This window comes from Gopherus evgoodei, chromosome 18, assembly GCF_007399415.2.
Source record: "Gopherus evgoodei ecotype Sinaloan lineage chromosome 18, rGopEvg1_v1.p, whole genome shotgun sequence".
Classification (NCBI taxonomy): Eukaryota; Metazoa; Chordata; order Testudines; family Testudinidae; genus Gopherus; species Gopherus evgoodei.
In genome coordinates, this window is record NC_044339.1 from 20,744,591 (window position 1) to 20,766,304 (window position 21,714).

Sequence of the window (21,714 nt, forward strand, 5' to 3'; positions counted from 1 at the left end):
CCAGATCAGAGTGATAGAAGCTGACAGGGAATTGTGCCGTGCAGCATTCGGATTGCCTGCTTTAGACAGGGAGTGGATAGATTTATTTTCCACCACCATCTCCCCACACACTACATCCCTGGTTCCTGTGAAGCCCACCTCCAAAAGGGAGCTTTTAAAAGGGGTTCTGGGGTCTGGTTCTCACTCTTTATCCATATGAAGTTGTATGTAGCTATCTGATAAGTGACTTGTATATTGTGGGATTCCAGAAGCAAGAACCTGAGACATCCTCAATATCGACGTCCACTTTAGCAATTCAGCTTTTCTCCCTGGTGCAATCACTTTAACCTGACTGCTTGTGAATGCTGTCTTTTGGAGCAGGGGCTTGCTGTCCTGCTCTTTTGGTGTTGCATAGTGTAGTATGAATGTGTGGCTTTTTCAGAGGCCAGATCCCATGAATGCAGGAGCTTGCTTGGGCTGTCTTTCCTCCACCTTCACCAGGTGTGTGTCATCTTTTATATCTGTCCAAGGGTAGAAATTTAAGGAGCTGGCTGCCCCCGAAAGGACAGCAAACCAAAGGACAAAGTGATCCTACAGAAGGGATGCCACTGCAAGGTGTTCCCCATGTTCCTGTTCTGGCTCCAGCTACCAAATGTAATAGTTAGAACTTCAGGACAAATTTCCTATGTGTGCCGGTACTGTCAAAGAGCAGAAGATCTGCCCTCAGTGTTGAGCCTTTTCTCCTCTTCCTTCCTTCCTCTCCCTGCCCACCCTGCTCCCCCTAGAAGGGGGAAGAGAGGTTTGGGGGCTCTAAGCACACTGTTTTGTTTTTGGCATCAGGGAATATTGGAAGCCTCTCAGGGTTTTACGGAATGGAAATATGGCAACTTGCAGAAGTAATGCTTTTAGCAGTAGGTCACCTGCAGCCCTGGGCGGTTGAATGGCTTCTGTCAGTAGGAGGCACGTTGGCTGGGATCCTGAGGTTATCCTGCACTCCTGGAAAGTGCAGCGAGGCCGTTAACTCCACCTGAAGTGAGGCATGCTCAAGAGACGGGCCTGCTGAGTGCAGCACCTCCTGGTACCGCACTGCAGTGCCGGCATTTGGAGCAAGCCCAAGTCTGAGCGAATTCCAAAGGGTGGGGGGGTCTTGATGGAAGACACCCTGTTGGCAGCTCCCTCTGGCTGTGGTATGAATGCCTCTCATGATGGCTCAGCCAGTGAGATGATCCAGCTTCCAGGCCATTTAGAGTTTCATAGATGGGCCTTTTAAGCTCGCCCAGAGAGTCCCTGTGTAACAAGCAGGGCACTGGGTGCTGCACCAGCGTCCATTTCAGAATAGATTTCAGGTGGCACTCCATATAGAACGGGTTACAGTCATGAGGTATATGACGAAGTGGGTCTGTTCTTAATGTTTCCTCTGAATACTGTGTGGGTGCCTCAGTTTCTGGCCGACACTCTGTCTCCTGGCAACTAGTGGCCCGGGTCCTTTCCCCCTGCAAGGGGATGCTAAAGGTGTAGGAGAACAAAAAGGTCAGGTGACCTCCTGGCCTGGGAAAGGAACTCAGCAGAGAAGGAGGGGCTGGAGGGGCTTTCAGTTTGGGGCTGGCTGGGGATGGGAAGTGAGGGCAGACAGGGTTGTCTGGCTCGCCAGGCCCCAGAATGGACCCGGCTGAGGGGTCCTGTTCTCTGTATCTACAAGCTCTGTTTTAGATCATGTTCCTGTCATCGAATAAACCTCTGTTTTACTGGCTGGCTGAGAGTCACATCTGACTGTGAAGTGGGGGTGCAGGACCCTCTGGCTTCCCCAGGACCCCTCCTGGGCAGACTCGCTGTGGGAAGCGCACGGAGGGGCAGAGGATGCTGAATGCTCCAAGGTCAGACCCAGGAAGGTGAAGCCATGTGAGCTTCTTGCCCTGAAGACAGTCTGCTCCAAGGGAGAGGAGGCTCCCCAAAGTCCTGACTGGCTCTGTGAGGAACAGTTCCAGAGCATCGCCCGGGAACTCCGTGACAACTGATGCTAGCTGTGGGATGTATTGCACCCCGTGGATGGTGCTTCTTGCAGTAAAACAAAGGGGGGATAATGAGGACCAGGTGTGCTGAAGGCTCAGAGAGGGACAGTTTCAGGGGGCGATTAACCCCTGGGAATGTGTGGCCTGCGAGAAGGACTGACAATTTTTCTCTCTGCTTCTGCTTTTCTTGGCGTGTGAGGTGCATCCTGACAGCACAACTGCATCCTCCTGAATTCTGCTTTTAGAATCCAGAGCCTCGAAGAACAGAGTGAACGCTGGGGGAGGAGGACAGGTGGAACACCGAAGGGCATCAGGGCAGGAGCTCTCCAAGTTGAGCTGCCAGGTGTTCCCAGCTTTCAGACTTTTCCAGTGAACCCTGTTATGCTTCAGAAAAGCTATCAAGGCAAGGTGCTTGAACCTGTGATATTTATTATTGATTCTCTCCATTTCAATAATAAGGAATACGTTTAAAATCCAGTTGGCAAAGGCAGGAGGAGTGGGAGTGGTGGCAAAGCTCTGGACTGTGTGAGGATGCACTGTCATGCCAGGAATAGCTGATAGAGCTTCCATTTCTCTTTATTTCCCCGAAAGATGATTGTCCTAGCCTCTTGGTGCAGTTCAGCAGTGGCATGCAGACCAGGGGTTGCCCAGGATTGCTTGGCTAATTGAATATCTGCATCGGGTACCTTTCCCCATTTCTCAGCAAGACAGGTCAGTCATGTCATCCAGGCTGCCACATGTTGTGAGTGGTGACATATGGGTTAACACAAGCAGCATGTGTGATGCAAGTGCATTGTGAGACATGGAGTCCCTTCAGCCCCAAGAGAAACAAACCGGACTTTCTGCTCCTCAAGAGAGTATGCATTTTAGTGTGTGACACTGATAAAGCGATCATCTTGGGAAAAGAGAATGGATGATACAGACTTGATTTCATGAATTCTGTGTGTAGTTTCAAATTCTTGTGTTGTAAGTTTCTGCTGTAGGACCCTGTTTTGTCAAGTTTTCACACTGGAACTGAGTTTTAAAACTTCTCTTAAGTTAGTTTTTTATATGAGATCAACTTTCTCTGTTCTCCCATAGCTCCCCCTCCCAGTCCTTTCTGAAGCCCCAGAGCTGTCCCTGCTGAGCCGTAGCGTCACTTTCAGAGGACGCTGCTGCCGCAGGCAGAGCTACTGCAATTCAGAGGTCAGCTGCAGGCTTCACAGCTGGGAGCTTCCTAATGTCTCAGTTTTTGACCACATTGGGTAAAAGATTAAATTCTTTTAAATGTCAGGTGTTTGGTCTCTTTCCTCTTTTGTATTCTTCCTGCCTTTTCGTGCGGTTCTGATGGGATGTGCAGAAGCAGGGTGAACTGAGCTGGAGACATTCCCCTATCAGGAGACCCAGAGACACTTGCCTACCTCAGCCAACCACTTGCTCACTTCTCCTGTGTAGCTGCCTCTGCATCTTGAGTTCCATCTTTGATACGTTGAACTTTGAAAACGTTGAATTTTGTGTGAAGATCTAGAATGTGTCTGTATCTTTTCCTCAGTTACCTAGGGATGCTCAGAGACCTGCATGGTAGAGTACATGAACGAAGCAGCTCTGCCCTGCAGTTCTGTGAAACCATCCTGTTACTATTCTCTAACTTTTTAATCCACACGCATAGCCCTGCTGTCCGTGTACCTTTAGGACTGGGGTGGTTCTCTGAGCAGCTCAAAAAGAGAGGCAGGGCAGGTTTCTTCCCACCTGTTAAGTCATGCTTCTGTAAATCCCACCCAAACGCTGCAAAACATTTTTGGATTTCTTGACATCGCACCATTTCTCAGTCTGCCTAAATTGTGTAACCGCAAAGATCTGTGGACTCAGACAAATTTTGTTAGTGACACTCAGCTTATATGGTTAGCCAGAGATATAGAAAAATGGTTGTTAGCTAGCAATGCATGAATAGCAGTGGTCGCATCATTTAAAAATGCAAAAATTTGTCAAGTATAAAAAATAAAAACAAAGTATAAACTGCCCAGTAAGCCTAATGAGTTTTTAATATAGTTTTAAATAAATGGAGTTAAATGTGGGGGAAAGAGGGATTATGGATTCGTCACTAAGTCACGTGCTGATGCTTCTAGGCTTAGTGAGGCGTGGCTATAAATCTCCGTTACCAGGAAACTACCGGACTACTTTGTGATGTCTGTTTGCGAGAAGGTGATATGAAAGGATTAGACTTAAAGCCTCCAATGGCTGCAGATCTCCCCTGTCTCAGTTATTTAAATCACTATTCAACCTGCACGGCTCCCCTCTGCCCCCAAGTTCAGATTCTTTTAATTGATGTAAACCACTGAAAAAAGCATCGTTTCTCTACCTAAAAAGGGTTGATTTCTGAAACGCCATTTAAAGAATGACAGACTTGGACACCTGGTTTGATATTATAACATCATAGCCTGCTCAGGGGGCTGAATTTTAATGCATAGGCTTCCAAGTGACCCTCTATGCCATGGCCGCAGATGGAGAAGCTAACTCAGCAGAGGCTACTCAAGGCAGTCTGGCACCCAATGCAAAACTTCGGTGTGCCACCCCTCTCCTACCCCACTACTGAAACCACCCCTCTCGGGTGTGCCAGATCATAATGCCACCCACTCGAATTTGGCCTGGCTGCTCCCAGAAATCTGCCTTTCCAAGCACTGTCTAGTTTGTCTATAGGTAGAGCGGACTCTGCAGTTCAGGCAGAGAGAGAGAGGCTTAGTGCCCAGTAGCTCCCGTTAATGCCTCGTCCTAGACTAGGATAAATGATGTGGTCTTAGCTAACATGTTCTCAACCTAATGCATTTGAAAAGCCTACAAGGCCGTGTATACTGGAACTCCTGCTAAGCTGCTCCTGTTCGAATTTGGCTCCCCAGCGCCTTGTCTAAAATAGACTTTTCACACGTCTTCACTACCACATTCTGTTACCTTTTGTCCTAGTCGAAACAAGGCTGAAATAGGAGCTGAGGTTGCTTGAAAATCTGAACAGAATTAATTTTTCCAAGGACTCACAGGGCATCTATTAAAGAACCAGGAATTGGGATCTCCCAAGTCCCAGTCCAGCACCTTACCCACAAGACCATCCTTTTTCCTCTGTGGAATCCTGTCCCTGCTTCCTTGGAATTTCAGTGCTTCTTTTTAGGTTAGAGGCCGAAATGTGCCTTGTATCCGAATGGGAGAGAGGCTCCAGCTGTCCCGGTACAGTAGAACCTCAGAGTTACAAACATCTCGGGAATGGAAGTTGTTCGTAACTTGGAACAAAACGTTATGGTGGTTCTTTCAAAAGTTCACAACTGAACATTGACTTAATACAGCTTTGAAACTTTACTATGCAGAAGAAAAATGCAGCTTTCCATTTATTTTTAGTAGTTTAACACTGCGCTGTACTGTGTTTGCCATTTATTGATTGATTGATTGATTTTTGTCTCTGCTGCTGCCTGATTGCCTACTTCCAGTTCCTAATGAGGTGTGTGGTTGACTGGTCAGTTTGTAACTCTGGTGTTTGTAACTCTCAGGTTCTACTGCATTTTTGTCTCCAGAAAAATGTGATGGACCTGTTAGCTTTTTGTAAAGCAAAGGTGTGTGAAAGATTCCCTCACCTCATTTTCACAAGGGCTATTAGATACATCACTCTGCATATAAACAGCTTTCCCTGTATTTCCTTGCGTTAGCCCAGAGCAGTTAATACAATAACTCTAACTCTAATGGATTTTCAGCTAAGCCTTTAAGACTAATGAAACTGAAACTGGTTATAATGGTTTTAAGCAGGCTGAAGAGAAATATAAAATGACTGGGTCAGAGGAGACGAGCAATTTTTGTCAGTCATTTTGATCTACAGAGAACCTTGAGTCACATATAAAAATAAAGGAAGAAAACAATTTGTCTTTGAGAGCAGAGATCCCAGCATGCCAGACTGATGGGAGCAGGTGGGAGCATTATTCACAGAAAATACCTTTTAGGGAAGATAATTGAAATAACACACACTGTTATTTTTGGATGGAAAGTTGTGTGTGTGAAAGAACATGGGACTGAACTTATATACTGTCTGCTTCCACACATGTGCAGCGATGATGATTTAAATGGTGGCCAACCTTTGAGGTTTTCGAGACTGACTGGTGGATGGAGGGATCTGAAAGGCAAGGTACAAGGGCACAGGTCCGAACCCTGGCTAGAAAACAAGTTTCCTAAAGCCAAAAAGGTTAACATTTTGTGTCTGCTCATCCTCTGATGTCGGGGGAGTCTTTTTGTTGACTCCATTGGGCTTTGCATCAGGCCCCAAGTTCAAGACCAAGGACAAAGGGCTACAATTTTAAAAAGATGTTCTGAAAGTTGCAGTTTTCCTTCCACAGCTGGTGGATTGGGGGCGGAGGAGCGGAGGGAGGGAGATTGCCCATCGTGTGCCTGTGGTATGAGGGATAGATAGGGACCTGTCTGGAGACTCATTGAGCAGCAAGGTACTTAATTACTATGAAGCTAGACATCTGTACAGTCTGTTGTCATAGTGCTGCAGTTCCTATATCAAAGAAGTGGAAATAATTACAGTTAAGCAATGGAAACCAATCGGCTCTCACTGTCAGTAAATGAAGAGGTTAAAAGGAATATAAAATAGGTGCATAACAGACCTATTGACTCTTATCTCCTTTAAAGCAGCAGGCAGCGAACGGAGATTGCAAGGTAACCAACCGTGCTGACTCTTGAAGGCATAAAAGAACACCATCAGCTTGCAAACTGCACTTCTGCCTGTAAACTCTTTCCCAGTTACTGTTAGGAACATGGACCCTGCGTTTGATCTCATCCAGCAATTCCTGTCTAGCTCAGTATCCTGTCTCTGACAGTGTCCAGTACTAGATGTTCCAGAAGAAAGTATAAGAGTCCCCCCCCCAACTCGGCATATATGGGATAATCTGTGCCCCCCATGTTGCCTCACCCAAGTCTCTGATAGTTAAAAATGGCCCTGAAGCATGAGGTTTAATGTCCCTTCTGAAATTTTTGTTAACAAGTAACTATTGATGCTCTGGGTATTCTTGTTATCCTATAAGGGCCCCTTGAATCTCCCAAAGTTTTTGGCTTCAGTGACATCCTGTGTTGGTGAGTTCCACGGGCTAATTTTGCACTGTGCGAAAAACTGTTTTCTTTTATCAGTTTCAGATTTGCCATATTTAATTTCCTGGAGTATCCCTGTGATCCTGTGCTATGAGACAGGAAGAACTGAAGCTTCTGATCTACTTCCTCTATAACTTTCATAATTTATATATTTTTATAATGGCCCCTCTTATTCATTTCCTTTCCAAGGTAAACAATCCCAATCTTTTCCATTTAGCTTCATTATGTAAGGTTTTTTCATGGTCCTCGTCATCATCATTGCCCTTCTCTAAGCCACCACCCCGCCAAGTCCATTTTGGGATGGAGTGACCAGTAGTTCATGTGCTATTTCAGATGTTCTTGTGAACACTAAGATTCCAGTAACTGCAAGAGACCAGAGAGAAAAATTATTTTTCTTCAGTCTGCTTGCTTTGTGCATTTGACAGCACTTTGTATAGTCAGTTTCCCCATTATCATGCAGTATTTCCTGTCATGTGAGCCAAATTCTTCTCTCGTTTATACAAGTGTGAGTCTCCTGTTACTTCACTGGCCTCATTGGGATGACTCTGGATTTACGCAAGTGTTTCTGCGGGAGAATTGGGCCCATTATGTGGGCCTTTCATTCAGCAAAACAGGGGAGAAGAAAACATTTACAGATAGGACTGTGCCATAAAACCACAACACTTGGCAGGGCGCTGAAAGATGCGAGCAGAATCGGGAACTACTTTGAACTCAGCTGTTGACATTGTTCCTTTTCCATTTGCCAGCCTGATCCCAGCAAGGCACTTTACAGACACCTTGTTGCACACTGCATTTGTTGTGAAAATAACAAAACTCACCCTGAATTTTAATCACTTCTGTAACTATCGGAGGCCGAAGAGAACTGGTGTGTTCAGTTGCACTCTCAACAGTGTTTAATTGGAGGGAGTGTTGCACTGGAGCAAACTATACAGTTTCTGCAGAAATTTTCTCTCCCTCCTCTCCTCCCCCCCGCTCCTTTCCCTCTGCTGGATCAGATGTTTGGTCTGAGCCATCACTCTATGACGAAGTCTGTGTTCTCTTCTGGTGACAATGCTCTTTCTGCCATACTGGTCAGTGTTCTGTGAGAGACCTCGTTTAAAATATTCTGATATTTTAATCTGTGTGGCATAAAAGCAATGGGGAACAAGAGAAGTCCAAGGATAATCAGGATTGTGTTGAGGCCTGATTAAACTGGAGGTTCCCCTCTTCCTCAGCCTGAGAGTCTCTAAGTGACATTGAGAGCGTTGTCAAGGTTTTGTGCTAAAAATTGCAACAGGAAGTAAGCCGTCCATCTCTCTCATCTTTTAATTATAAGCAGTGTCTCTCGCTGAGGCACTGCCAATGGGTTTGCTTTACGTTTTACATCACTGTAGCTCTCCCCAGAAATCTCCTTGAAATTGCACCTTGGCTGAGCCTGTTTTAATCTTTTTGTGCAGCAAATAACTGTTTAATCTGGATGGGATAGAAACAAATTGCCTTGGCTTGCGTAATGTCAGGCAAGATTTAAACCCAAGTGGTTTCTATTAAATGGGAAGAGCCAAATCTTTCCCTCCTACCTATTCTTACCCCCAGCTTAGCAACAAAATAGCAGCTAGTCAGCTTCTTTTGAAGTGCGGTGTTGAAAATTAGAGGCATTTCTGTGCAGTGTTACTTGGCTGTGGGTTGCTTGGTAATAGGACATGATGGTGCATTTCCTGACTTCTAGTAATACTAAGTCAAACCAGAGAGATGTCTCAGTGAATTGCTAGTTCCTTTTTTAATATTAAGGCTGATGTTCATGGAAAATTTTAAGTAACGGCGCATCCTGTTTTGCTAGCTTTCTGTCTTGGTTATGGCAGCTGTATAATTCAGTAGGGCTCTCTCGGCTAGCCTAACTGAAGAATTGTAATTCACTAGTCGTTTGGGAATGGGTTGCCATAAAAACAAAGGTGATCCCAATGAAACTAAGATCACATTGAAAACCAAAGCCTGCATCACCTGTTAAATTACACAGTAGCTAGAGCATAGCTGAAAGGAACCAGCCACAAACTATATAATAATTGTAACCCTCTCGTTTGCGGATGTGCAAATCAAAGTAGCATTTCTGCCTCAACTAAAACTCAAAGAAATGGAAGACCTCTTCCTGAAGGGTCCCCAGACATTCCTTGCCGGTCATTCCAGCATCGCAGTCCCTTCTTCTACGTTTGTCTAAGTCTCCTTGACCAAAGTTGTCCAACAGAAGGGCCAGCACCAATCTGGTACCAGCCCATCTCAGCAGTCAGCAGCTTAGTCCTCTGTTGTTTATACCCTTTGTGCATGGGGGAGGTTAACTGGCATTTTTGCTTGATGGACAAAAACAGTCGTTCTACTGTTCTCCAATGGAAGAGCAGAATTCTAAGCCCAGAAGTTCCAGGCAGGATTTCACCTTCCTCCAGAACTTCATAGCCAAGAGGCCATCGATAGTCTTGCCCCCGCTACCCAAGGTTTGCGTAGGCTTGGCCTGCTGGGTCGAAACCTCTCTACGTTGGGTCCATCTGGTATTTCTCCTATAGCTGCCTTAATGGTTGGAACCAGCACAGCTCTGCCTTTCTCTTTCGGGAACGGGAAAGTGGGATGAACGACAGCGATTTGGATCGGGGACAAATGAGCAGCATTCCCCTCAGGGTGCTCTCCTGTGAAATAGTTCCCTTCTGTCACTACATTGTCCAGTGGCACCTTGTGTTCCCAGTAGAGTTAAACTCATCATGCATCTCTCACTGCAGTCCGCAGTCTGTGCCAGCTCGCTGGGAACAGTCACATCAGTGCCTTGCCTTAAGACACAGGGAGACCCACAGCCTGCTGCAGATCAGCCTGCACCAGATTACTGACCTCTTCAGAAATTGCAGGGAATCACAGTGGTGTACAGGACTCAGCCTGAAAGACATTTCTGCTCTCCTGTATGTGGCATTTCTTGGTCTTTATCCCTTGGGGAAAAGTCCTGGCATGTCTGTTAGGAGCACTCAGCAGTGTCCACCCTACCCATTTCACCATCCTGGAGAGGTCAGTCGTAGGTGGTAAGTGTGTGACTTTCTGACACTCACACTTACTGTATGGCTTGGTTTATGTGGCTTGGTACATGTACTTGGTTCTCCAGGCAGAGCCTGAGTTAAGCATTCTTTGCTGTGCCTCTCCAATGGCAGCGCTGGGAATTCTTTCTGTCTGAGGTATCTATCCAGCTCCCATCACCATTGTATTTGAACACCTCACAGTCTGTAATGCATTTATCTTCACAATGTCCCCTGGAGGCAGGGAAATGCCATTATCCCACTCTATCAATTAGGAACTCAGACACAGAAAGATGAAGTGACTTGCCCAAGGTCAGACAGGAAGTCTGTAGCAGGACAGGGACTTGAATCCTGGTCTCCCAAGTTGCAGGAGGATGCCGTCGTCTCTGAAAGCAAAATGTGCATGAAGCTTTCCCATTAGTCATTTATTCCTGTGCTCTTGTAGCATCCAGAGCTTGTGTCAATTGCTAGCTTTGTGGTTGTGACTGTTAAGCTGAAAAGCCTGAGTCCCTAAGACTTTTCTGTGGGTTTGGGAAAAGGAGAATGTTATGAAAGGAGTGAGCCACTCAGCATGGATGTCACCTTGAGGTTCAGTTCGGTTTTGGCATGATCACTCGGTATGACTAGGGAGTGTCTCAGGTTGCCACTGAGCACTGTTCTTCCATTTCTATTTTCTTATGTCAGCTTCCTGTGTCTTGTTTTTAGAGGCTATGGCTCCCCCAGGTCTCGCTGAGAAACAGCTCATTTGGAAAGTTCATTTCACCCTCGGAACACTAGACACTTAACAGTGTAGGGGACCAAACACACCACTGGGTCAGAAACAGCTGATGGGTTTGGACATGAGCTTTTAAAATGGTGTAACTATGAAATTAAGGGACTTCTGGAGTGGCCAACAGAGGGGATAGTGATTGACCGTATGCTGTTGATACTGAAGGAAGGAGGAATTGGTTTGGTTGCTGTGTGCCTCAGCACAGAGGATGTTTGAGGTTGCAGTTGTGAAATCATGCACTCTGGAACGGAAGAAAGAAACTGCCGTTGCCTTTTTGTAGGGTGCAAGCTGCTTTATGTAACTGGTTTTCTTTTAACAACGAGTAAGTGAAATTGCTCAGGATCGATGGGCCTGACCTAGCTGTAAGGGAGGGACATCTCTCCGTGTCCGCCTGCGCAGTGTGAATCCCAGCTCCGTGCAGTGCAGGGCAGTAGTCTAGGAAGGTTAGATTATCTAAATATCAAAACTCTAGGTAGATTGCTAGCGTGTGGCCTTCCATCTTCTTCTCCTCTTGGACGGTGCGGATAGAGCTATTGGTGCATTGCTCACAACGATTCCAGGGCTCGTGCCGCTCGTGGTTCAGTGTCAGCGTCTGACTAACGTTCCCCTGTCTTCCCCCCCACCCCTCATACAGTATCTTGATAAGATGAAGACCCTCACATATGCCATTTTAACTTTCCTTCTAAGAGGAGTGTGTGCTTGCGTGCCTGCTTGCCTTTAGATGAGGTTAGGAGGATTTTCCTCTCATTAAGCTATAGTGTAGCTTTATAATAACCAGCGATGGACAAACTCTCTGTCTGCAGGTTTCATAATGGCCAGAGGAAATGAGGCACCCAATTCCCATAGATATTTCAATGAGAACTGGGTGCCTGACTCTCATTGGCTATTTTGAAATTCCCAGTTCTGGCTGCTTCAAACCCCCTCAAACTGGACCCCTCACTTGTGAAACGTGGAACGCGCTTTTGGACCCTGTAGAAACGATTCACTTGATTCCCATTTTGCTTAGGAGTGAGATGGGGGGAGATTTTCTGGTGGAAAGTCAGTGCTGCACTGGTACTGTATGTAGGGCGCTTGAGCTTTTGTGGGAGCTCTTCTGTTCCGTTCAGCTAGGAAGAAAAGCATGTGGTTCATTGGGGTGGATTAGTTTACGCTGCAGGGGGGAAGGGTTTGTGAATTCAGAGGAGCTTTAGCAAACTTGCAGAACAGAGTTTGAGATTTGCAAAGCTCCAGCCTTGACAGGGTTCACTCCTTTCCTGATAGTAACCGAAGAATGTTGCTGCTGAGAAGTGACCTAAGGAAGCGAACAATAGCTCATACTCTCCTGTTTGCCCTTCTGCAAGTACAGTGGCCGTGGTTTTCTTAACTGCAGCATATGTGGATATTTGTGCAGCCATACATTGGTTCATACAAAATCGGCTGTTGACTGGGGAGGGAGGGAGGGCAGAAGGAGGGCGTTGAGGTTGAATCACTTCCTTTATTTATTTTTTTTTAATGAGCCAAGTGAGTCTATTTTTAGATAGCAGCTATCCATGAGCTCTAGACACATGTAGAATAAAACACACACAATTTACAACACTGGCTTAGTCGCTGGGTTAACCAGTTAGCATCAGGAGTCTCATTGTCTGACTAGGATAATACTGACTGCTTCCGATGTTATTTGCTGTCACATCTTGAAGTCTGGGTTCTTCTCCCGTCCCCCACCTACACACCCATGCATCTTAGGCCATGTTTCGTTGTAACATCCTCCTGGCACCCTCCATGCGTCCCACCAGTTATGAGCAGCTCTGATTGCAGCCCTTGTTCTGTCTGCTCCGGTACTGTGTGCAAATGCTGCCACATGGGGTGCTTAAGAGAGAAACAGCCACCCCGTTTCCCATCCCTTCCCCCCTCCAAAGTGTCCAGATTCCACAAGCTCTCCAGTCCCCATTAAGAGATGTGAGCTCCCTCTCTCCGCTGTTTTTATGCAACAGTTAATTTGGGTGGGCTGTGTAGTGTTGCAGGGGGCTGCTGTTATTTCCCTGACTTGCTTCTGTTCAGAGTCCTGCAGGTTTGGTGCAGGGGCTGTAACTTGAACTACGTTATTTTCAGCATCGTGTCTCTGGAGGGATTGGTTACTTGACTGATGCAGTTGATTTCTATTGGGTAACGCTGGCTGCAGAGCAGCTGAAAGTCTATTCAGCATTCCAGTCAGGTCGGAGGGGTGTGTGTCTGGAATTCAGAGTTACTGAAGAAAGCTAGACCAGGATTGTGGAAATATTTCATTTCATTTCATTTCCTATGTGGGATGAAATTGGCTAGTTTATTCCAGTGTAAAGGAATTGTTGTGGGAAGAAAACACTGCTTACCTTAAAAACAAAATTTAAAAAAATTAATGTGTATAAAAAAGCATTGAATTTTGCTATAATCCTGACCAAAGCTAGGAGAAGAGACTTGACAGCAGATGGCACTGGCTGGATACAGAATTAAAAGGTGACATGGAGTTCTCTCCCAAAAAAGTATGAAATGCAACAGAATTGTGCTTCCCTCTTATGAGCCCAGTGGAGGGATTTGAAGCAAGTGGGATAATGCAGGATAAACATATCAGCAGATGTGATTTCCTTAGTGCATTTTATTAAATTTCATTTCAAGTTATTTGAAGGGCAAGTTGAAGGGTGACTTATATGGTCTGGCTCTGCGCTGGCTGCCTAGAAACCTATGAAGGAGAAGGTATTTGTTTCATGCCTTCAGCCCCGCATAAATTGTGGATGTTTCATTGTTTTCACGTGTGGCTTCCTCCCTTCATTTTCTACCCCTGCTGTACTGATGCAATGGGCCTGCTTGCCCAGCCTTAAGGAGCCTCTGTCTCCACGCTTTGCCGTGTGGCTTCCCTCCAGAGCGAGTGATTGTTGGTGAGGTGTTGCTGTTTCTTTGCATGAGGTAGAGGATATTGGTCTGAGCGCTTTGGTTTCACTGGCAGGGAGGGGGAATGATGGTGAACTTCTCAGGTTGCCTGTTGACTAGTTGTAGCTGGATTCTCATTGCACTGTGTGCATTTGTTTGTGATATTCTCTTTCACTGACCCACCTGTCCCACCTGGAGAGGGAGAGCAGGGACACGGAGGGAGGAGGTAATGGACCAAGCAACATCTCCTTACTCTGTTCTTCCCCCCCGGCACTCTAGGGGGTAGAGCATAGTTTGTTCTTCAGTGACCTATTTTACAACATGCTCATTTGGGTAGAGAATGTGTTTTACTACCTTCCTGCCCACCATGCTTTGGGTAGAACTTGCTTGGCAGTTCTCCAGTGGTATTTTTGTTGTTCTGTTTTTAATGCTAATTTTGTGTAGTTGGAGAAAGCCATAACGGTATGAAGGACTCGTTGCAAGAGAAGTGGACTAGAATCACGGAGCAACCAGACTACACGTACACACATGCGCTCTTGCTACCGACCATCGCGTCTGAGGGTTTATCTTTACATACAGGATTGCTCTTGTTGGCATATTTAATCCACCTCCTTGAGAGGCAGTAGCTGTGTCAATGGGAGAAGCCCTTTGTCTGTGCAGGGGGTTAGGTCAGTATCAGAGGTGAAAGTAAGCTGGTACGCCCTGGTACGGCATATTGGCAAGAGCCGGTGTGCCGTACTGAGGCGGATCGGCTTCCCCTGGCAGCAATTTAAAGAGACAGGGGCTCCCAGCAGTGGCAGTGGGGATCCAGTTGCAATTTAAAGGATCTGGGGCTGTGGCAGCCGCTACCACCCCAGTCCTTAAAATAGCTGCTGGAGCCCCACCGCCGCCTCCCCAGTGCTCCAGCAGCAGGGCTCCAGGGATGTTTTAAAGGGTCCGGGGCTCCAGCAGCCGCTACCGCCCTGGGCCCTTCAAATCATCCCCAGAGCCTGCCGGAGCCCTGGAGTAGCGGTGGCGGGGCTCAGGCAGTGATTTAAAGGGCCAGGGGCTCGGCTGCTGCTACCACCCTGGCCCTTAAAATAGCCGCTGGAGAACCGGAAGCAGCGCAGGTGAGGGATGTGCTGGCTGTGGCTTCCCGCCACCCCCATTGGCCTGGGACAGTGAACTGCGGCCAGTGGGAGCCGTGGTCGGCCAAATCTGCTGATGCGGCAGGTAAACAAACTGGCCTGAACCCGCCAGGGTGTTTACCCTGGCGAGCCACGTGCCAGAGGTTGCCGACCCCTGCTGTACAGATACAGGGCTGTGCGATGGACCTGGCCTCAGGCTGCTCTAGCTGTAGCCAAAGGAAATAAGTTTTAAAAGACAAAGGCAAAAGAAACCAAATACCATGTTTTTCTGCCCCCCAAAATTGCTCATGACCAAGACATCCATTGTACAGGCTGGGGGTGGGAGGTGGGTAATGGCACATGGTTACAAGGGCAGAGAGGACCCAAAGCCTTTGACCTGGCAGATATTTACATATGTGCCTACAGCCTTGTCTGCATACACACTTGTCCCAGTGTAATTAAACCGGTTTATTTAAACCAGTGCAAACCGCGCTGTGGATACTCCCAATTTCAGTGTGAGTGGCTTATTCTAGTTTATCTTGAACTTCTTCCTGATCAACTTAAAATAGTTTAAACCATGCTTATTTAAGCATCCACACAGCCTTTCGCACTGGTTTCATTAAACCAGTTTAAAATTACACCTTAAATTACAATGGTGCAACTCAGTGTGTGGGGAAAATCTAGTAGATGAGTCTTTGCAGGGCCATAAAATGCCTTTTCTTTAAAAACCTCAGGTTTTCCTCTTCACATTTAGTGGGCTGACAAATCAGGTTAGCAGTTTGCAGATAAGCACGGTTCCTGCTAATGCTTTTATAATCCCATTTCTCCAATCACACAGAGTTTGCAGGAAAATCTGAAGTATTTTCTCTTCCGTCTAGCACGGAAACCCACGCACTCGAATCTCTTGCTAGAAAAACGTTTTTCATGTTTCAGGCATCAAACTTCATAGATCTTAGTAAAGGGAAAGTGTGAAAAAAACTCCGACGCAGAGCAGAGCTTTGCTAGCGCAACCTTCGCAGTAATCAGGACCCCAGTTGTCTGTCTCTCTCTCTCTCTCCCTCTCTCTCTGCCTACCTCCACGTGTGTGAGGGGTGGGGAATTTGAAGTGGGAGAGGGTGAATTTTTCAAGCACTAGCCCAGGGGTCAGCAGCCTTTCAGAAGTGGTGTGCCGAGTCTTCATTTATTCACTCTTGATTTAAGGTTTAAATGCAGAGCCCCCTGGACCGGTGGCCAGGACCCAGGCAGTGTGAGTGCCACTGAAAATCAGCCTTCAGCACATGTGCCATGGGTTGTCTACCCCTGCACTAGCCCAACTCCTTGTGGAACTGCTCTGTTTCTGTTTCATCTGCTGCCCTCTGGCTGTCACACTGTTTCAGTGCCGCTGTTGAGCATCCAGGGTACCATCTCCATTCTGTAGGAGCTATTCTACAGGCCCCATCTGTATTCTTCCCCCGGCCCCGGCACGTTGTCTTAACTTCCCCTCTGTGAGATGTAGAGATGGCCCATTTATCATTTGTTTGTATGGTTGACTTTTGAAGAGTCATTTCTGTGTTTATGGTGGAGTCTGGCATCTGTTGATTTGAACTGGCATTTAACGACTTTGAAACAATACGGGAACAGAGCAGTACAGTGCAATGCTCAGTTACTCGTACGTAGAGACCTCCACACAAGGACAGCGTATTAGGCTGTTTCCTTGACTGTAAACTAACCACACAGCTGAGAACTTAGCCTTTGAATGGTGTCATTCTGCAGTTCAGTTTCTTTGAGTTTGGCGTTGGCATTCTTGTGTGTAGCAGGGTGATTACCCCCCTCCTGCCCTGAAGGGCTTAAAACAGCCCTGGGAGAAGGTTGTGGCTGGGAGCTGCTAAGCTGGGCTGATTGGGAAGTGGCTGCAGCTGGGCCACGCCCCAATCAGGCCACAGCTGGCCTGTATAAAGAGGCTGGGAGCCAGGCTCTCTCTCTCTCTCTCTCTCTCTCTCTCTCTGTGTGTGTGTTTGGAGAGAGATGGGCCTGGCTGCAAGGAGCTAGAGACAGGGTACCTAAGTGGAACAGAGCTGGGGAAAGGCTGAGAAGCTGGGGAGCTCCAGCCTGGAAAGCCCCAGGCTGTGGCCTAGCAGAAGGCTAACAGGTACTGGGGGTTGCAGAGGGCAGCCCAGGGGTAGGCCAAGGCAGCAGGTCCAAACCCAACCTTGCCAGTGATGAGTGGCTGACACTGCAGTCTGCCCCAGGGCGTGGGGGCCAGACACTGACTGGCAGTAGCTGTATACTGAGGGGAGGTGAGGGTTCCCCAGAGAGGGGAGACCCTAAGACTGGGGAGGTTACTGCCAGGGGGCAGCACTCCAGACAACAGGACACTGGGGTCAGGGGCCAGAGGACAGGTGGATCACCTGCCTGCAGATGGCACTCCAGAGCTGGAACAAGCTAATTCCTGGAAGTCACCTGCAGGAGGCACCTCAGGGGTGAGTCTGCTCTTCTGCACTGGGTATCTTGTGAAATTCTGACTGGCTAAAAAACAGGGAACCATAAGGGTGGAGCTTCAGACTCCGCCATAGTAGCTCCGACTATCCTTTGGAAGCAGGCTGTTATTTTTCATCCACAGATTTGCACTTGTCCTGATTCATGGAGATGCATGACGCTGTTGTCTGGGTTGCCTGATAGCGTGAAGTGTCTGCTCCAGGTGTGAGTTACAGGTCACAGATGATGATGATGAACTGCTTCGAGATGATTCCTGAGTTATGAACTCAGAGCCAGAGACTTCAAGAATCATATGGAGCGTGTTGCGGGAGGGGTTGAGATGGAGTTTGCTGCTCTAGTTTTGCTCACTTTCTGTGTTCTGTTCTATTCTATAAGTATTCTTATGCCGTGCCCATCACCATGGTATCTGAGAACCTCCAACAGTGCAGTAAGCAATGTGATCACACATCCATTCATGTGGTTTGTGTCTCATCCTCTCATGAGGGAGAGCTTGTGCACACTCTGTGCCGTTTGAGATGGGGCAGTTCTTACTGTACTATGTGTGTTAGGTGCTCAGCATGGCTTTGGGTGCTAGATAATTAACAAGAAAACATCTCGATTTAGCTTGTTCCACAGATGACCTAATGACAAAGCCACCAAGTTCCAGCAGCTTCTTCAGTTGTCACTTGGTTATGCTTATTTTTTGTGCAACTAATAATGCACAGTCCTGCTAAAGACGAAAGAAATGTGCATGTACATAGGTGTGCTTCAAGCAAGGTATAAGATCCAAAGTCAGTAACAGAGCGTCTAGGCAAATTTAGGCTGTAATTTTGTTGAAAGCTGCCTGAAGGAATGAGCAACCACCTCCCCCTGACTTTCAGTAGGAGTTGGGCTATAGAAAACCCCAGCATTAAACTATAAATACAAACCTGTTCTTCCTTTATCAATATTCTAGTGTCTTGGGCACTTGGACATTTACGTAGTTTGACCTTGACGTATCTAAAGCATCCATGTTTATATATCATTTCCTGAGTTCTGGCATAGTTCTGAAGAGAAGGGATCTACCTAGACTTTCTTGAGATCTGTCTACACAAGGAAAACTTGACAACATTTTCCCACTGTTGCTGATGTCTGTTCTCTCTGCCAGTGACAACATCAGGGCAGTCCTAGTGCAGATGGGATCATAGCTGCCGTTGGCATGTCATCTAACTGTTAAGTGCAATTTCAACCCATGTACCCCTCTACTTCGATATAACGCTGTCCTCGGGATCCAAAAAATCTTACCACGTTATAGGTGAAACTGCGTTATATCGAACTTGCTTTGATCCGCCAGAGCGTGCAGCCGTCTCCCCACCACCACCCCCCGGAGCACTGCTTTACTGCATTATTTCTGAATTCTTGTTATATCGGATGACGTTCTATTGAGGTAGAGGTGTACTTAAAATGCTTCTGCCACTTGAAATAGTGGTCACCCTGTCTCAAAAAGGATATAGAAGAAATAGGAGGCACTGACAGTTAATGAGAGTGATGAGCGGGTGGAAAGGTTTCCATATGAAGAGAGATCAATACAGTTGAGATTCATCAGTTTAGAGAGGAGATAAGCAAGGGGGGAAATGACAAGATAGGGATATACAAATGAAACATTGGATACCTCTAATTAGCCTTTCTTGTAATGGAAAACAAGGGGACATTCAGTGAAATCGAGCAGCAGAAAATTTAAAACCAATAAAAGGAAATACTCCTCTTCACAATTCATAATTAACCTATGGATCTCATTGCCACAATATGTCATTGATGTGTTTGCTGAGTAGCATTCAGAAGAAGTTTGACGTGTACGTGGATAATGAGAACAAACTCAGCAGGATTTTTAAAATAATGCAATTTATGTGAAAAGGATGTAACCTCTCCTGACTCAGGACATAACCCCACCCCTCGGCTGAGTGGGGCTCAGGATGAGATGTTCCCATTGGGAGGTTATTCCTTAATTGTCTTCCATTCTGCAGCATCTAGTACTGGCAATGCAAACCACTGCCATAGGTCCAAACTTTTTTGTACTGGTGACCCCTTTCACATAGTATGTCTCTGAGTGCGACCCCCCCCCTTATAAATGAAAAACAATTTTTTATATATTTAACACCATTATAAATGCTGGAGGCAAAGCAAGGTTTGGGGTGGAGGTTGGCAACTCCCAACCCCCCCATGTAACTTTGCAGCCCCCCAAGGGGTCCCAACTCCCAGTTTGAGAACCCTTGACCTATGGTCTCATGACCATCCGTATTATTCCCAGAGGTTGTGATCTGCCCGATAGCTCATGGTGAATTAGTGGTAGAGGCAGGATTAGAACCCAGGGTCCTGAACCCCATATCAGCTCCAACCAGTGGGAATATTCCCTGCTCACTAAAAGAAAGTAATGAGAGGAAACACAAAAAATCTTGTACTTTTAAAAATTCAGTTTATTCTGGTTGTAACTTTTTTTATTCTATATCTTTTTAGAAGGTAAAAAAGAAAACTGAGCTTGAAGACCGAGGTTGGCTCAATGTATCCAGAATCTACCACTGACTCCCCTGCTCGACTCTCGCTAAGACAGACTGGCTCTCCAGGGATGATTTACAGGTGAGCCTTTCAACCGAGTGTATAGCTTCCCTGACCACCCTCTACACAAAGCTGTTTTTGTTACCGGGAACACACTTTTTGCAGTTTTTGAAAATAGGGTAAACCAGTTGTCATGACCTCTGAGGCAGCCACTGTTCTATCCTAAAATCCAAACCTTGATTTTTTGAAGGTATGTACAGCAGTTACTTCCATAATGGTGCAGACACTTGATAGCATAAACAATATTCAAGCTTCCTTCTGAGCTTTGGTGCCTGTTATTTTAAGGAATGGGTCACTCTTCAATTTCTTTTCAAATCTATTCCATTTAAGGGCTTAACAGTATGTTTCCTGTATTTCCCTTTATTTGTTTTAACATTGAATGACATTCTGTTGAATCAGGTGAGCCAGAATCCGCTTGTATGGGCCTTGAATAGATTTTGTGCCCATGATTTTTACTCCCACTTGGTGGCATTGTTGTCAAGCTTTCACAGAGCTTGTCAGCTCCTCCTAGTGAAGAGAAACTGTGGAGACAAACCTTATAGAGACTTTGGTGGAGATGAACTGTACAGGGTCGCAAGAGCACAAAGATCATTGCAAGATGAATGGAGACTGAGCTTTGTTTCTGGCACTTCCTAGTTGTTAATGTGATTTGTGGAATATTTCTTCTCTCTTTCCCTTGCTGTCGGAAGTGCTCGATATGGGAGTCCCAAACGACAGCTCCAGTTCTACAGGTAACAGAGTCTGTTATTTTTTATAAAAAATGGAACTGAAAAGTAGTGACAGGTGTAATTAGGGAAGGGCGCGTTTCAGAAGGGGTCTAAACCTGTCAGACATGGGTATAATGTTATGTATCATCAAACTCAGCAAGTGTTGGCTCTGGCAGCCTGAAGGGAATTGTTACCTGCACAAAATTCTCTATCACTTGTGCACTGTAGGGCACCCACCTCTACCTAGTTCCTAGGGCTGAATAATAGACAATCAGGATTGGAAGGGACCTCAGGAGGTCATCTAGTCCAACCCCCTGCTCAAAGCAGGACTAATCCCCAACTCAATCCCCAAATGGCCCCCTCAAGGTTTGAACTCACAACCCTGGGTTTAGCAGGCCAATGCTCAAATCACTGAGCTCTCCCTCCCTCAAGGCAAAACCCTCTTGATTTAGGCATCCTTACCCTGTTCCTTGGGCTCAGGTGTAACCCTCTTAATTAAGCACTCTAGCTTTACCCCTCCACGTGTTCTGCTCCTCTGGACTCAGAGCAAACTCCCATTCCCTCTGAACTCAGAGCTTAATCTTTTGTGGGTTTGCAGGGTCTTTTACCAGTGAAAGAGCCTTACACAGTAATATCCTACTTAACCTCTATTTATTAACAATCACCCAAACAGAATGCACGTGCTACACATACAATGCTCACGACTCCCAATAAAACAGATGAACTCTTCTTGATGGCCCGTCAGGAACGGGTCATCTGGGGGACTCCAGTTTCTGCAGAGTGTCATTGGCAGGGTGTTGAGGTCTGGCACCTCTGTCCTGAAGTTGGTTCCCAGTTTGTATAGTGAAACTTGACTCCTGCTTAGTTGTCCCTTAGCCAATCATTTTACTAAAATTTTACTAACCAATCCTAACATATTGTAACACAATTCTCTAACCAATCATCTCCCACTGCCTGAATTTACACCTAGCAAAATTAATTGTGTAACAGACAGAAACGATCGAAGAACCAGACAGAGATCATACAGACAAACGATAGGGAAGTGGGGACCATAAAGATAAAACCGTAAAAAAAGGAGGATTTCAGAACCACAAC

General features: G+C 46.4%; 1 protein-coding gene across 4 annotated transcripts in view; it reads left to right on the forward strand.

The window, feature by feature from the left end:
- The window catches only part of KCNAB2 (potassium voltage-gated channel subfamily A regulatory beta subunit 2), a 117,937-nt gene that overhangs the window by 26,439 nt on the left and 69,784 nt on the right, over nt 1–21,714 (forward strand). For 3 of the 4 annotated variants that reach the window (XM_030537351.1, XM_030537349.1, XM_030537350.1), the window contains exons 2-3: nt 19,814–19,933; nt 20,602–20,643. In XM_030537351.1, the coding sequence (XP_030393211.1) occupies nt 19,857–19,933; nt 20,602–20,643 (119 nt within the window). In that variant the 5' untranslated portion in view covers nt 19,814–19,856. The remainder of the gene's footprint in view (nt 1–19,813; nt 19,934–20,601; nt 20,644–21,714) is intronic. The other variant, XM_030537352.1, reaches the window with a different exon arrangement.